This window comes from Sminthopsis crassicaudata, chromosome 2, assembly GCF_048593235.1.
Source record: "Sminthopsis crassicaudata isolate SCR6 chromosome 2, ASM4859323v1, whole genome shotgun sequence".
Lineage (NCBI taxonomy): Eukaryota > Metazoa > Chordata > Mammalia > Dasyuromorphia > Dasyuridae > Sminthopsis > Sminthopsis crassicaudata.
Genome location: NC_133618.1, coordinates 389,658,504 through 389,671,142, shown reverse-complemented (window position 1 = coordinate 389,671,142; position 12,639 = coordinate 389,658,504). Strand labels below are relative to the sequence as shown.

The following is a 12,639-nucleotide window of genomic DNA, read 5'->3' as shown; positions in this document are numbered from 1 at the left end:
CGTGAGAAGAGATAACCAAGTCAGAGATGACCTTTGTATTTTCATCACCGGTACTGAAGACCAAGGAAGGATCATTAGAAAGTAAATCTTGCAGGGGAGCCACTTCCCCCGTCAGTTTAAGAAAATTATATTCCACTTTTCCAACTTCCGAAGCAGCACATAGATTATAAGAATATGGTAAAGTCCCCTCACTGTAGTTTGCAGGGAGATTGGGACCAGTCTTAGAACAAAGATCCACCTGAAAACAGGGATCTGATGATCTTCTTAATCGAAGAGCAATGGCTAGTGTTACCGTGGTGAGGAATAACACGGAAATGAGTGCTAAAGCTATTACCAAGTAAAACTGTAGCTCAGACTGAGAGTCTAAGGCAATCTTGTTTTCTTCCTTCATTTCCGGCAGCGCCTCTTGCAGACTGTCTGCAAAGACCAAATGCAAAGCCACAGTGGCGGACAGAGGAGGCTGGCCTGCATCCTGTACAGAGACCAGAAGGCGGTGCCGGGCAGCGTCTCTTTCAGCCAAAGCCCTAGCAGTCCTGATCTCACCTGTGCGCAGTCCCAGGCTGAAGAGTCCCGGATCTGTGGCCTGTATTACACGATAAGCCAGCCAAGCGTTGTGTCCGGAGTCTGCGTCCACAGCCACTATTTTGGTCACTAGATAACCGGGCTCAGCCGAACGAGGGACCATGTCGAAGAGGGCGGATCTGTCTGGTCCCAGAGCAGGGTAAAGGATATTTGGGGCGTTGTCATTGCTGTCCACGATGAACACCCGCACAGTGACATTGGCATTGAGAGCTGGAGAGCCAGCATCCTGGGCTTGTAAAGTTAACTCGAAGGTACGGACCTGCTCATAATCGAAAGAGCGCTGAGCAAAAATATGCCCATTCTGACTATTGACAGAAACGTAAGAAGACAATTGTAGAGGTTCCAGGTCGCTATTGACGATGGAATACGACACTCTGCCGTTTCCCTCTAAGTCCAAGTCAGTGGCTGAGACACACGCGATAGATACTCCGGAGGGGTTATTCTCGGGGACGTAAACTACATAGGAAGGTTGGAGGAAAACTGGGGGATTGTCATTGACGTCTGTAATCTGCAAGGTGAGAATTTTGCTGGTGGACAGAGGTGGGTTTCCCTTGTCTGTGGCGATTAGAGTAATGTTATACTCTGGGATCTCTTCACGGTCCAATGAACCATCCGTAACTAGTTTATACAAGTTGTTGCTGGAAGAGGATATTTTAAATGGAACGTTATCTTTTACACGACAGAGTACTTCACCATTTATCCCTGAATCTGGATCAAGTGTTTTGATCAGGGCTACAACGGTTCCAGGCATGGAGTTTTCAGGTATGTGATTGGATACTGAAGCAAAGGTCACCTCGGGGGCATTGTCATTCTCATCTAGAATTTCTATTTGAATTTTACAGTGAGCAGTATGACCTCCTCCATCTTTTGCTTCTACTCCAATAGTGTAACCTTCTCCTTTTTCAAAATCGAGTACTTCTTCAGTTGATATTTCTCCATTTTTAGTATCCACTCTGAACAGGTGTTTCGATGTCTCCATTGTGCTGATAGAGTAAGTGATTTCCGCATTGTTTCCTTCATCTTGGTCCGTAGCTGTCACTTGAAGCACAGAGGACCCAGGGGGCAGGTTTTCCCTCAGACTGATCCTGTAGACTTCCTGGCTGAAGACTGGCCAGTTATCATTGACGTCTGTGACGTTGATTCTAATTTCTACGGTACCACTTCGAACCGGGACTCCGCTGTCTACAGACGTCAGGACCAAGTGATAGGAGCTCTGCTTTTCCCTGTCCAGTGATTTTTCCAATACTAATTCTGCATATTTGCTGCCATCCGGATTTTCCTTTGTCAGTAAGGAGAAATGGGAATCCGGACTTAGAAAATACTGCAGTAGCGAATTCACACCTACATCTGGGTCCTGAGGAGTTTCCAGTGCAAACGTTACCCCAGGCAGAGCTATCTCGCTAATTTCCAAGTCAATTATATTTCTGCTGAATCGCGGAGGATTGTCATTAATATCATCGATCACGATAGTTATACGGAAAAAGTTCAATGGCTTTTCAGCCACCATTTCAAATTCCAGAGTACACACTGGCTTCCTCCCGCAGATCTCTTCCCTGTCTATTCGGTTGCTGACCAGTAAGTCCCCATTCTCTTCACTCACTCTAAAGTATTCCCTCTCTGCACTCACCCGCAGCTTCCGAGCCGGCAAGTCCCCGACCTCTAGCCCCAGATCCTTAGCTAGGTGTCCCACGACCGATCCTTTCGCCATCTCCTCTGGAATCGAGTAGGTGATGTGTTCGGAAAGTACCCGATAGAACAAAGAGGCCAGTAACAGAAACAAGGTCCGGTCCCCCTGCTCAGTGATCCTTCTCATTTTACAGCTTCTTAGTTTGTGCTGATTCTTCAGTCCCTGAAAAGCCTTGCTTCAAATACTTACTGAGGGTCTGTTATCTGGGCAATGAATCAGTATATTCCGGGGCAGAATCTATGAAACAAAGAGTCCGAGTCTTTTCTGGGATGGGATCTTGGTGACTGTGCAGAAAATAGCTTTAAAGGAAGCTCCAGGGTATCTCATCTAGATTTCTGACTTGGTATTGGCCGACAGCGGCGCCCTGTGTCTGTTCAAAGAACTCCAACAAGTCACGGATTAATAAAGTTCCTTTTGAGCCTAATGCGGTTCAAAGAATGCAGGGCTTGGATTCAGAAAATGCCTGCGTTGAAATGTTGCTTTTGAGTTTTATTAGCTACAGGAAAGTCATAGAATGCTAGCTCACCATCTTATAAAATTAGAGTTGGAAGGGAACTAACAGATAATTACCTAGCCCAATCCTCTGTCTTTACAGATAAAGAATTGAAACCCAAAGAGATTTAAATGTATTGTCTATGTCATGCAGCTAGCAAATAGCAGACTAGGATCTGAATCCAGGTTTTCTGAATCCGAACATATTGTTATTTTTATTGAATCATGCTGCCTTTAATCACAATAAATAAAATAATGAATGCATTTGGGATTGGACCTGTGATTTCATTGGTATAGATTGTAGGAACTAGATGAGGCAAATCTTCTTGCTAACAAGGCAACTCTTCATCTTTTTTGCAACTTATGATCTTAGAGAATTGCTTAGAGCACTGGAAAGTTAAATGATCTGTTGGAGGTCACTAGCCAGGGTGCGTGTAGATATATATACTATTCTTAGTAAATCTTTAAAATGATGTTTGGAAGTGCTACTTTCAGTGATTTTGGAGATTACCCCCCATCACTTTGCAAAATTTCCTTTTTCTCAATGAATTTCTTTCAGTAAATTTTAGATTGATGTATTTGTTCGAAAACAAGTTCTCAGAACTTTGTTCCCATTTTCATTCACTTCATTTATATAATGTAAGTTAGGTTTTTTCATCTGCAATTTATTTCCTTATTTTATTCATCCTTTCATCGATTCTTTCATTCAAACACTTGCTAAATTCTTCTTATATAAAATACAAAAATTTCTAGTTGATTACTATTTCTATTTGTGCCGTTAATATAATACTTCTTAATTAATACCTCAATGCCTCTTTAAGGTTAACAATACGATAGCTCCTTCTAATGGCATATGTTGTCATACATTTTTTTTAACCATGTGATTTTCATCCATTTCTTTCTCCTTTCCAAATCCTCCAGGAAAGTTTTAAACAAACTGGCTTTTTTGCTGGTGTTTTTCATGCTATTTCTTATTGGCAAATTGGCATTAGTAACATGCTATATCTTATTTAACCCACTAGATGTCAACTGCACACGTTTATTTCTTGTACATTCAGGTTTTTTTCAATTTTTTTCTTAAATCATTCACTACACGATTTCCCAGACTTTCCACAATATAATTCTTAAACAGTTCTGCTTCCAGTAAAGTATCCTTCTCCAATGACTTCTTTTTAGATATGTGTTTTGATGATGATGAAATGTGTTTTGATGATGAAATCAAGGGCTGCCCATCCAAATTCATTCCATAGGACAATGTGCATTCTGAATTCATTTTCCTCATGCATAGTTAGGTCAAAGTCTTTTTGGTAATTGTCGAACTCATGATCACAAAAATCCTACACCAACATTTCATTGTGGCATGAAGGTTATTTTGGATTATTAATGGTTTTAATAATGGAGTCAAGATTATGCAAGATTCTATCAAGTTGGAAAGACTTTGAATATGATCCTAGGAATGGACTATATTTATTGTTTGAGAACCAATCTAGTTAAATAAAGTAATTTATAACCACCAAATGATGAATTCTTTATATCTATCTGGGAAACAATGAAAAAGTAAAAGTGGCTTTTTGTCTTGGGTGGGCTTCCTTTTGCTTCTTGTAGAGTACCAGAAAAAGGGTGCAGAGATGTTGAGAACTGATCATCCGTTTATAGATCATCTGCAAATATTGATTTAACTCTCAAAGCTGGAAAATTAATATTTCAATACAATGACCAAAATACTGATAATATTGAACATCAATATTGAAACTTTCATTACGTTTCATTCTGAAACCAGAAGACAAAAAAGTGAAAAGAGTGTATGTCTCTCTTTTGAAGAATAAATAAAAGTTATGGAAGTTGGAGTCATTTTACATTCAAATACATAAAAATAATCTCAAAGAATATTTTAATGACTTCACTCAAAGTGAGAATCAGAGAAAAGATCGTCATACATGTAATTGTAGCTTTCACACCCACATGTGTTGTATAAGATGAATTCATATTGAAACATTTTATAAAAGGTTTAACAAGATTCTTCAAATCTAGGAAAACTATGTTTGGTAACTTAAATGCAAAGAACTGTATAGGAAAAATGGCAAAAAGAGAGCATGTGGTCCTTGAGTAGGAAACCACAGAGACCAAATGATTGCAAATTACCCACAATACTTAGGTCTACATATGAATACTTTCTGTAAGGACAAAGTGAGTGATGTAGGTATATGTTGAGAAGTAATTGTGATATTAAAAAGAGCATCATTAAAACGCAAAAAGATTTAAAGTAGAGTCAAAAAGCATTAAACATAACTACTTAACATAAAAAAAGCTGACAATCTTGAAATGTAGAAAATGATTACTTATTTATGTGGAAATCATTTCAGAATAATCTAGAGAGCAATTAGACTGCTTATTAGGGAAAAAAAAATCACAACCAACACGAAATTAGAAGAAACAATAAGATGAAATGAAAAATCTTTTGTCATTGCAACAACTAAAATCTGACATGTTAAAATAAGTTATTGGTATTGAGAATAAAAAATGGATAAAGACAAAGATATAGAATAGAATTGTCACTATTTTGCAAAGAAGTTTAACCTATGTAAAAATATAGCAATCAGGAGACTAATAGAGTGCATAATCTGGTTAATAAGTAAACATCTTATCTCTTTTCCAAGCAAAAAGACATGGCAGCCAATAACTTCAAAATTTCCTCCACTTAAGATTAATGCCGATCATCAACCAAGATTAATGAAAAACCAGAAGACTACACTAGAACAATTAACTAATGTTGTTGCCTTAGTATCCCAAAACTTAACTTTTATTTATTCAGGTAGATAAAAGCATTGCAAACTGACAAACTTTCCAGAGGTACTCACATCCTCCAAAAAACGTAATGTGATATTAGTTACTGAATTTTTTTTTTAAAGGCATACATTTCTTAAATAGCAACAATACTATATAAAATAAATCAATGACTGGTCATTATAGTTCAATTCATAACCATAGTACTTACTGTGGATAAGACTTTGTTAGGAGATGGGAACACAAAGACAAAAGTGAAACATTTCCTGATATTAAGGAATTCATATTCTGCCAGGGAGATTTCATATCATAAAAAATATGATGATTATAATGAATCATTGGTTAAAAGAATTATTTGTTCCTAAGAATCACAAAGATGTATTAAAGAGTTTCTTTATGAATATTTCAGTTCATAATAGCAGCAAATCTCTGGAGCACACTAATTTGGAATCAAGAATTTAGTTATGGAGTAAGGAAAAAACAAGAAAATAATATATACAATGACTAAAACAATGTATATGGAAGGAATAATAAAAGAAATCAAATGGCCAAACTTTATAGTAGGATAGAAATAAAGAAATAAAATCTCAATCCTTCTGAAGAGAGATAAGGGACTAAGGATGAAGAATGTAACATGAACTGTCAGATTGTGAAGCCTCTGTAGTCCCCTTTGACAGAAGCTAAAGGAGTATCAACTTCTAAAGAAACAGGATTTAGATTTTTCATCATTAGGGAAAAACTCTTGTTCAACACCTGTGTATCTATTCATGATATCTCATGGGTATATTTTAGTATCCTTTATGTCAGAACAAAATCTAAATAGTGTCCATTGCAGAGAGGGCCCTTCTTTAGTCAATAACAGAGAGGATACTAGGGGTCCTATTCTTGATCTTGCTTAGTTTTTGCTCAGTTGTTTCTTCTTTTACAACTCTTTGTTTTTAGGGAAGACCTATTGGATGAGGAAGGACAAGAAGTACATTCAGAAATGGATGTGATGTAAAAAACAAAAGCCATCAATAAAAAATAAATTCCTATGAAACAAATTAAAATAAACAATTTTGAATATTTCCTCATCCATGCTTCTTAAATTCAAGATATACAAATACCCAAAGATAATAGAAGCATTTCTTAAACATAAAACGAATTCTTTCAAAAATATAATAGAATAATATTCACATAATCAAAAAACCTTGATTTGAAAGGAACTTCAGAGATTAGCTATCCAATCTATAACCTACTCCCCCCCCAAAAAAAAGAAGAACTTCTGCAATATCAAAAAAGTCATTATCCAGACTTTGCTTGAGGATTTGGAGTGAGTGGTAATCTCTTAATTTATCACATTCAACTTCTGGAAAGCTTTTTCTTAACATCAAACAATAAACCTGCCTCTGTACAATATTCCTTTAGCATTTGTTGCTCCTAGGTGAACCCTATGGAATCAACCAGAAGATGTCTAATATATTTTTCTATGTGACAACTCTTCAAAAACATTTAAAAATGGAATTAATCCAATTGAGATATTTTTTGTTGGAGCTATGATAATTTTTTTTCTCTTAAAAAAAGTTTACTAACCCCTCTATTACTCACAGGTTCTAGGATTTTTCAAGGAATTGAAATCAAGCTAAATAAATAATCTATGGTCAGCACATACACCATCATCTCTTCCCCATACTCCTGAGAATGGAAACATTTATCTTTTTTTCAGTCCTGAGGTATCATTCCCATTTTCGATGACCTTTCAGCAATTAACTCTGCTAGTTTTTCATCACCCTTCGATATAATTCATCTCGATTGTTTTTGTTCTGTAAGGAGAGCATTGTCCAAGGGCAAAGAAACAAAATAAGAGCTGAGTAGTTCTGCTTTCCACCATTGTCGTCATTGTCATCACCACCACCACCACCACCACCACATCCGCCAAAAGAGGTAGTCTTGTCTCTTTGATCCTTTTTTCCCTCCATTCTACCTTTTTTTTTTAATAACCCCCTTTTTCTTGTATTCTTTAATATTCCTTACTGATTTCAAATAGTTCTGAGCTTTGCTGCTCTTAATAAATTCTTACAGAACCTTGCCTAGTATTCGCCCATCGTTATCTACCCCTGCTTTCCCCCCCTCCCCTTTCCTTTAAAACAATCTAGCTTGAAAACACAAAAATAAACACGCAGATTTCTCTATAAGTTCCGTGAATAAGCATATTGGTTATTGTCAGACAACACTTCCTTTTTTACTTTTTCTAAAAATTGTATCTCTTTGTGTCTTTAGAATTTCATTCTTGAGTATTTCTGATTTCCCGCTTATAATTGTAGTCCACGGAATTAAAAGTGAAAAACAAATTCAAATGATATAGTTCACTAAATGCAGAATTCTGAAAATACGTACAAACATGAAAATATTTTATTTTTAATTGAATAGTGTTTCCAATAATAATTGTTTTGTATCCATTACTTTCATTATTTCAAGGTAAAGTGATTTAATAAGATGTTAAACTAACATTCTGACAAATAATTTTATATGAAGCTGGAAAGAGCATTCGATCTCTCACTATGTTTAGCTTTATCACATATTGTTTATATTTGAAAGGAAATTTAATCTGACATGGAAATCAGAATATTTAGAGTTTAAAATGACTTCAAAGACAAAATGTTATTTTCAAGAGGAGAAAAGTGAGATGGAAAGAAGGAAAAATCAAAGAATTGGATCTGACTTTCCTTCCAATTTTTCTTTCCATAACAGTCATATATTTTCACTGTTTTTGTCAACATGAATTAAGATGCAGTCATATTTATTGTTTTCCAGATGATAAAACTCTAAAAATGATCATTAATGATGAGTATAATTTTTGTTATAATGTTCCAAGGTATATAAAGTATATTAAATACATTATTTCATATATCCTTCACAAGTACCTTTAAGGAGGAATATTCCTTTAAGGGGTATATACAAAATGTAGTATAATCTGTATTTTACATCTGAAAAAAAATCGAAGTTTAGAAAAGTTTAGTGGTTACACATTTAATAGGCCTGAGAAATTTGATTTGAACGCGGGTCTATCCTAACTACAAATCTGGCGTAATTATTTTTCACTATGACACTGCTTCTTAGTTAAAACTCTAACACCAAAACATCAAATTAGATTTAAGAATATTTCAACAAATTGGAAAGTTTAACAAAAACTAATTAGTGCTATGCAACAGTGACAACTTTGTGTGGCTATCAAACTCCTTGAGGCTAAAAGTGTTTGGGCAGAATTTTTATATAGTTCAAATAGGGATAAAACAAAAGCGACTCCTGCATTGTTAAATTACTTCTAAGGTGTGTTTTTTTTTTTTTAAATTTTTTTTTCTAAAATATCACTAGTAAATGTAGAATTGAAAAATCATACTTAATGTATCTAAACTAACAGGTCCAGAACAAATTTATTAGGGAAGGACAAACTTACCTGAATAAATGAATGATCTTCTTTGCAAAAAACTGACTCATCAGATATTAATAGAGTCTCGTTTTTCTCACAGTTCTGTTGCATGGTTGACGTATTTGCATAATTAGGTTGAGTAAACATCATCTGGCTTTTCCTAGAATCTGTGGTGAGGGAAACCTCGTGAGAATATGACTGCAGGAAAGCTCGTACTCCATCTATACCCACAAACTCTGAGGCAGGGATATTCTGAAAATGTCCACTAGTGGATTTCAATATTTTAGAGGCTTGCCATTGGTACAATTTCTGGGCCAATAAAATGATGATGAAGAAAAAGAAGAGGCAGGACACTGAAGCCACTGCAATAACCAAATAGAGTGTGAGGTCAGAGTCTTTGGGAGGCTCTGAGGATGCCAGACTGTTGAGATCAGAAAGGACTTCAGGAATAGTGTCAGCCACCACTACTGTGACACTGACAGTGGCAGAGAGAGGAGGCTCTCCATTGTCCACCACTATCACTACAAGATTCTGCTTGAGGGCATCTTTGTCCACAAAGGCTCGCGCTGTCCTGATCTCACCACTGTGCAGGCCAACGGAGAAGAGCCCAGGTTCTGTTGCCTTGATCAGGCGGTAGGACAGCCAGGCATTCTGGCCAGAATCGCCATCAACTGCTACTACCTTGGTCACTAGGTAGCCTGGCTCTGCAGATCGAGGAGCCAGTTCCACTCCTGTAGAACCATCCGAAGGGAAGACAGGATACAAAATTTCTGGGGAGTTATCATTCTGATCCAGGATGAACAGAGTCAGGGACACGTTGCTGCTGAGAGGAGGCTCTCCAGAGTCCTTGGCTGTCACTCGTAGCTTCAGTTCTCGGAACTGTTCATAATCGAAGGAACGCAGAGCATAGAGGACACCGGTTTCAGAGTTAATGGAAACATAGGAGGAGAGAGATGCACTAAGTACTGTGTCATCCACAATCGAGTAAGTGACATGACTATTTTCTTCGTTATCAGGGTCTCGGGCAGTCAGAGAGTAAATTGAAGTTCCTCTGGGATTGTTCTCCATAACATAAACTGAATAGAATGTCAGGGCAAAGGTCGGGGGGTTGTCATTGATGTCTTCTATATGCAGGGAGATGTGAGTGTCAGTGGATAAAGGGGGACTCCCTCCATCTGTGGCTGTCACAGTGACGTTGTACATGGAAACTTGTTCCCGATCCAGAGCCTTATCGGTCACCAAACTATAATAATTTCCATAGGACTTTTCAAGTTTGAAAGGGAGGTCTTCTGGAATGGAGCACGTGACCTGGCCATTTTCTCTAGAATCTCTGTCTTGCACATTGAAAAGGGCAATCACCGACCCTGCAGGAGAATTTTCAGAGACTGAACTGGCAATGGAGGTGACGGTGATATCAGGAGCATTATCATTCACATCCAATACTTTGATGAGAACCTTGGCTCTGTCCTGAAGTCCAGGACCATCACGAACTTCTATATCTATATCATAGAAACTAGATTCTTCATAATCTAGATTTTCCAATACTGTTACAGCCCCAGTCAAAGAGTTTAATCTGAATACTTGAGTTTTTTGGGTTATTTTCCTGAAAAAATAAGTCATTTTCCCATTGATTCCCTCATCTGGATCAGTGGCGTTCACTGTGAGTAACCACGTTCCCAAAGGCACATCCTCAGGAACACTCACACTATACAAGGATTGAGTAAAAACTGGAGCATTGTCATTGGCATCAAGGACAGTCACAAGAATGTGCACAGTGCCAGAGCGAACCGGATCTCCCCCATCTGAGGCTGTGAGAGTTAGATGGTGAATAGGTTCCTCCTCTCGGTCCAATGTCCGTTCCAACACTAGTTCCGGGTACTTAGCTTCGTCTGTTCCTCCATGCACATGCAGAGAAAAGTGATGGTTGGGGCTCAGCTGGTAGTTCTGGAGGGAATTCATCCCAACATCTGGATCGAAAGCCTCAGGAAGAAGAAACCGTGTTCCTGACACTTCCTTTTCAATTATTTTTATTTCTGTTTCCTTTGTCTCAAATCGGGGGGAGTTATCATTAACATCAGTTATTTCCACTTCTACGCCATAAATTTTCACTTTGTCTTCTACCAGAATCTCTATATTAATAGTGCACACTGGTGCTCTCCCACATAGGTCCTCCCTATCTATTCTGTCTGCCGTGACTAAGCTACCGCTTCTGACATTCAGTGCGAAAAGCTGCATCTTACCTCTCGAAATTATGCGGGCTCCACCCTCTGACAGTGCCCGAGGTTCCAACCCCAGGTCCTTCGAGATGTTGCCAACGAAAAAGCCCTTCTCCATTTCCTCGGGTATCGAGTAGCGGATCTGTCCGGAACCGGAGTCCCACAGTGTTCCCAGAAGAAAGCAAAACAGGACTCCCTCACAGCAGTTCTGCCGTATCCTCCGAACCGCCATTACTTTCTCGCTAAGAAATTTTCTTTTCGTCTTCTGTATGACTGAACTCTTGTATTTTCTGAGTTTCAAAGAATAACATTAACCAGAACCCTAAAGCCAAACAGCTTGTTTCCTTGGTTTCTGTACAGATTCTGAAGGTGTGCAAGCATCTGGGGCTCTACGTAGTTTGAACTGCAAGAAGGCTGGGCAGGGAGTCTGGCTGCTTTTCTCATTTTTCTCCCTGGTTGGTCAACAGCGGCGCCCAGAGTCCTAACTAATTATTACACAACTTCTAAGTAAAAGTTGCACAATTTTTACAAAAGGTTTTTATTCCTGATATTTCTCCTTTTTTCGAAACAAATCATATCTTGAAACTTCATCTCTGTTATTTTACGAAAGACTTGTTGACAGTGTCTACATACATAACACATATATGTGTGTGACTCTATACATATATGGATATATGTGTATCTCTCTGTCTGTCTCTCTGTAGCTAAGTGAGTGATGCTAATGTCACGTTTCCGTTTATATTAAGCTGTCTTACTCCACCATTTTTCTACTCCACCACATACAATAATATTCCTGCAAAAAAGATTTCTAAGAGGTGAACCTCAAGATCATTATACTTTTATTTCTACCAAATGAATCCTACTAAGTTTTGAATCGCACAACTAAAATGGAGACATTCTTATTACTATGTATGTGTCCATGTTGTAGACTCAGCAAACTATCTTTTCTTATGTTTAATGAAAACAATATTTACAATCCGCTACAATTCCGAGCACTTTAAGATATGCGTATGTATACAGAAGTTTTCTTACACTAAAGTACCAGACATTAAAAAATTGTACATACATTTACAGAACTCTGGATTTGAACCTAAAGCTTTCTGATTTCCAGCCCAACAATTTATCCCTTCTGCTAAGTTGATTTTAATGCCTTACTTACTAAGACATTTTAAAAATCCTGATTTGTGTGATGCCCGATTGAGGAAACTCTACTAATGTAGAAAGACAGTTGCAATGTTAACTTATTTGTATAAAGTCATATAGTTAGGATGTCAGAAGAGGACTCAGGTTTTTCAGGGTTTGGCCCTCAGTCTACTACAGTATGTTGTTAGTCCCCAAGGAAAGTTAAAAGTCACAGAAAAGAAGGAAGAACCAAACTACACCAACTTATCGCTTTTAAGGTAAAAGAAACGATATGGAATTAAGAGGCCTGAAAAAAGGAGCAAACATTAAAATATGATGCAAAAAAC

The 12,639-nt window shown here is 37.6% G+C and overlaps 1 protein-coding gene across 18 annotated transcripts in view; it reads right to left on the bottom strand.

Moving 5' to 3' along the window:
* Nucleotides 1-12,639, bottom strand: part of LOC141556822 (protocadherin gamma-C4) — a 179,701-nt gene that overhangs the window by 111,041 nt on the left and 56,021 nt on the right. Inside the window, exon 1 of one of the 18 annotated variants that reach the window (XM_074291643.1) lies at nucleotides 8,982-12,637. The exons of 16 other annotated variants lie outside the window; for them this stretch is intronic. In XM_074291643.1, coding sequence (XP_074147744.1) covers nucleotides 8,982-11,402 — 2,421 coding nt within the window. In that variant the 5' untranslated portion in view covers nucleotides 11,403-12,637. Of the gene's footprint in view, nucleotide 1; nucleotides 7,635-8,981; nucleotides 12,638-12,639 lie in introns of those variants that run through there. One more of the 18 variants, XM_074291649.1, reaches the window with a different exon arrangement.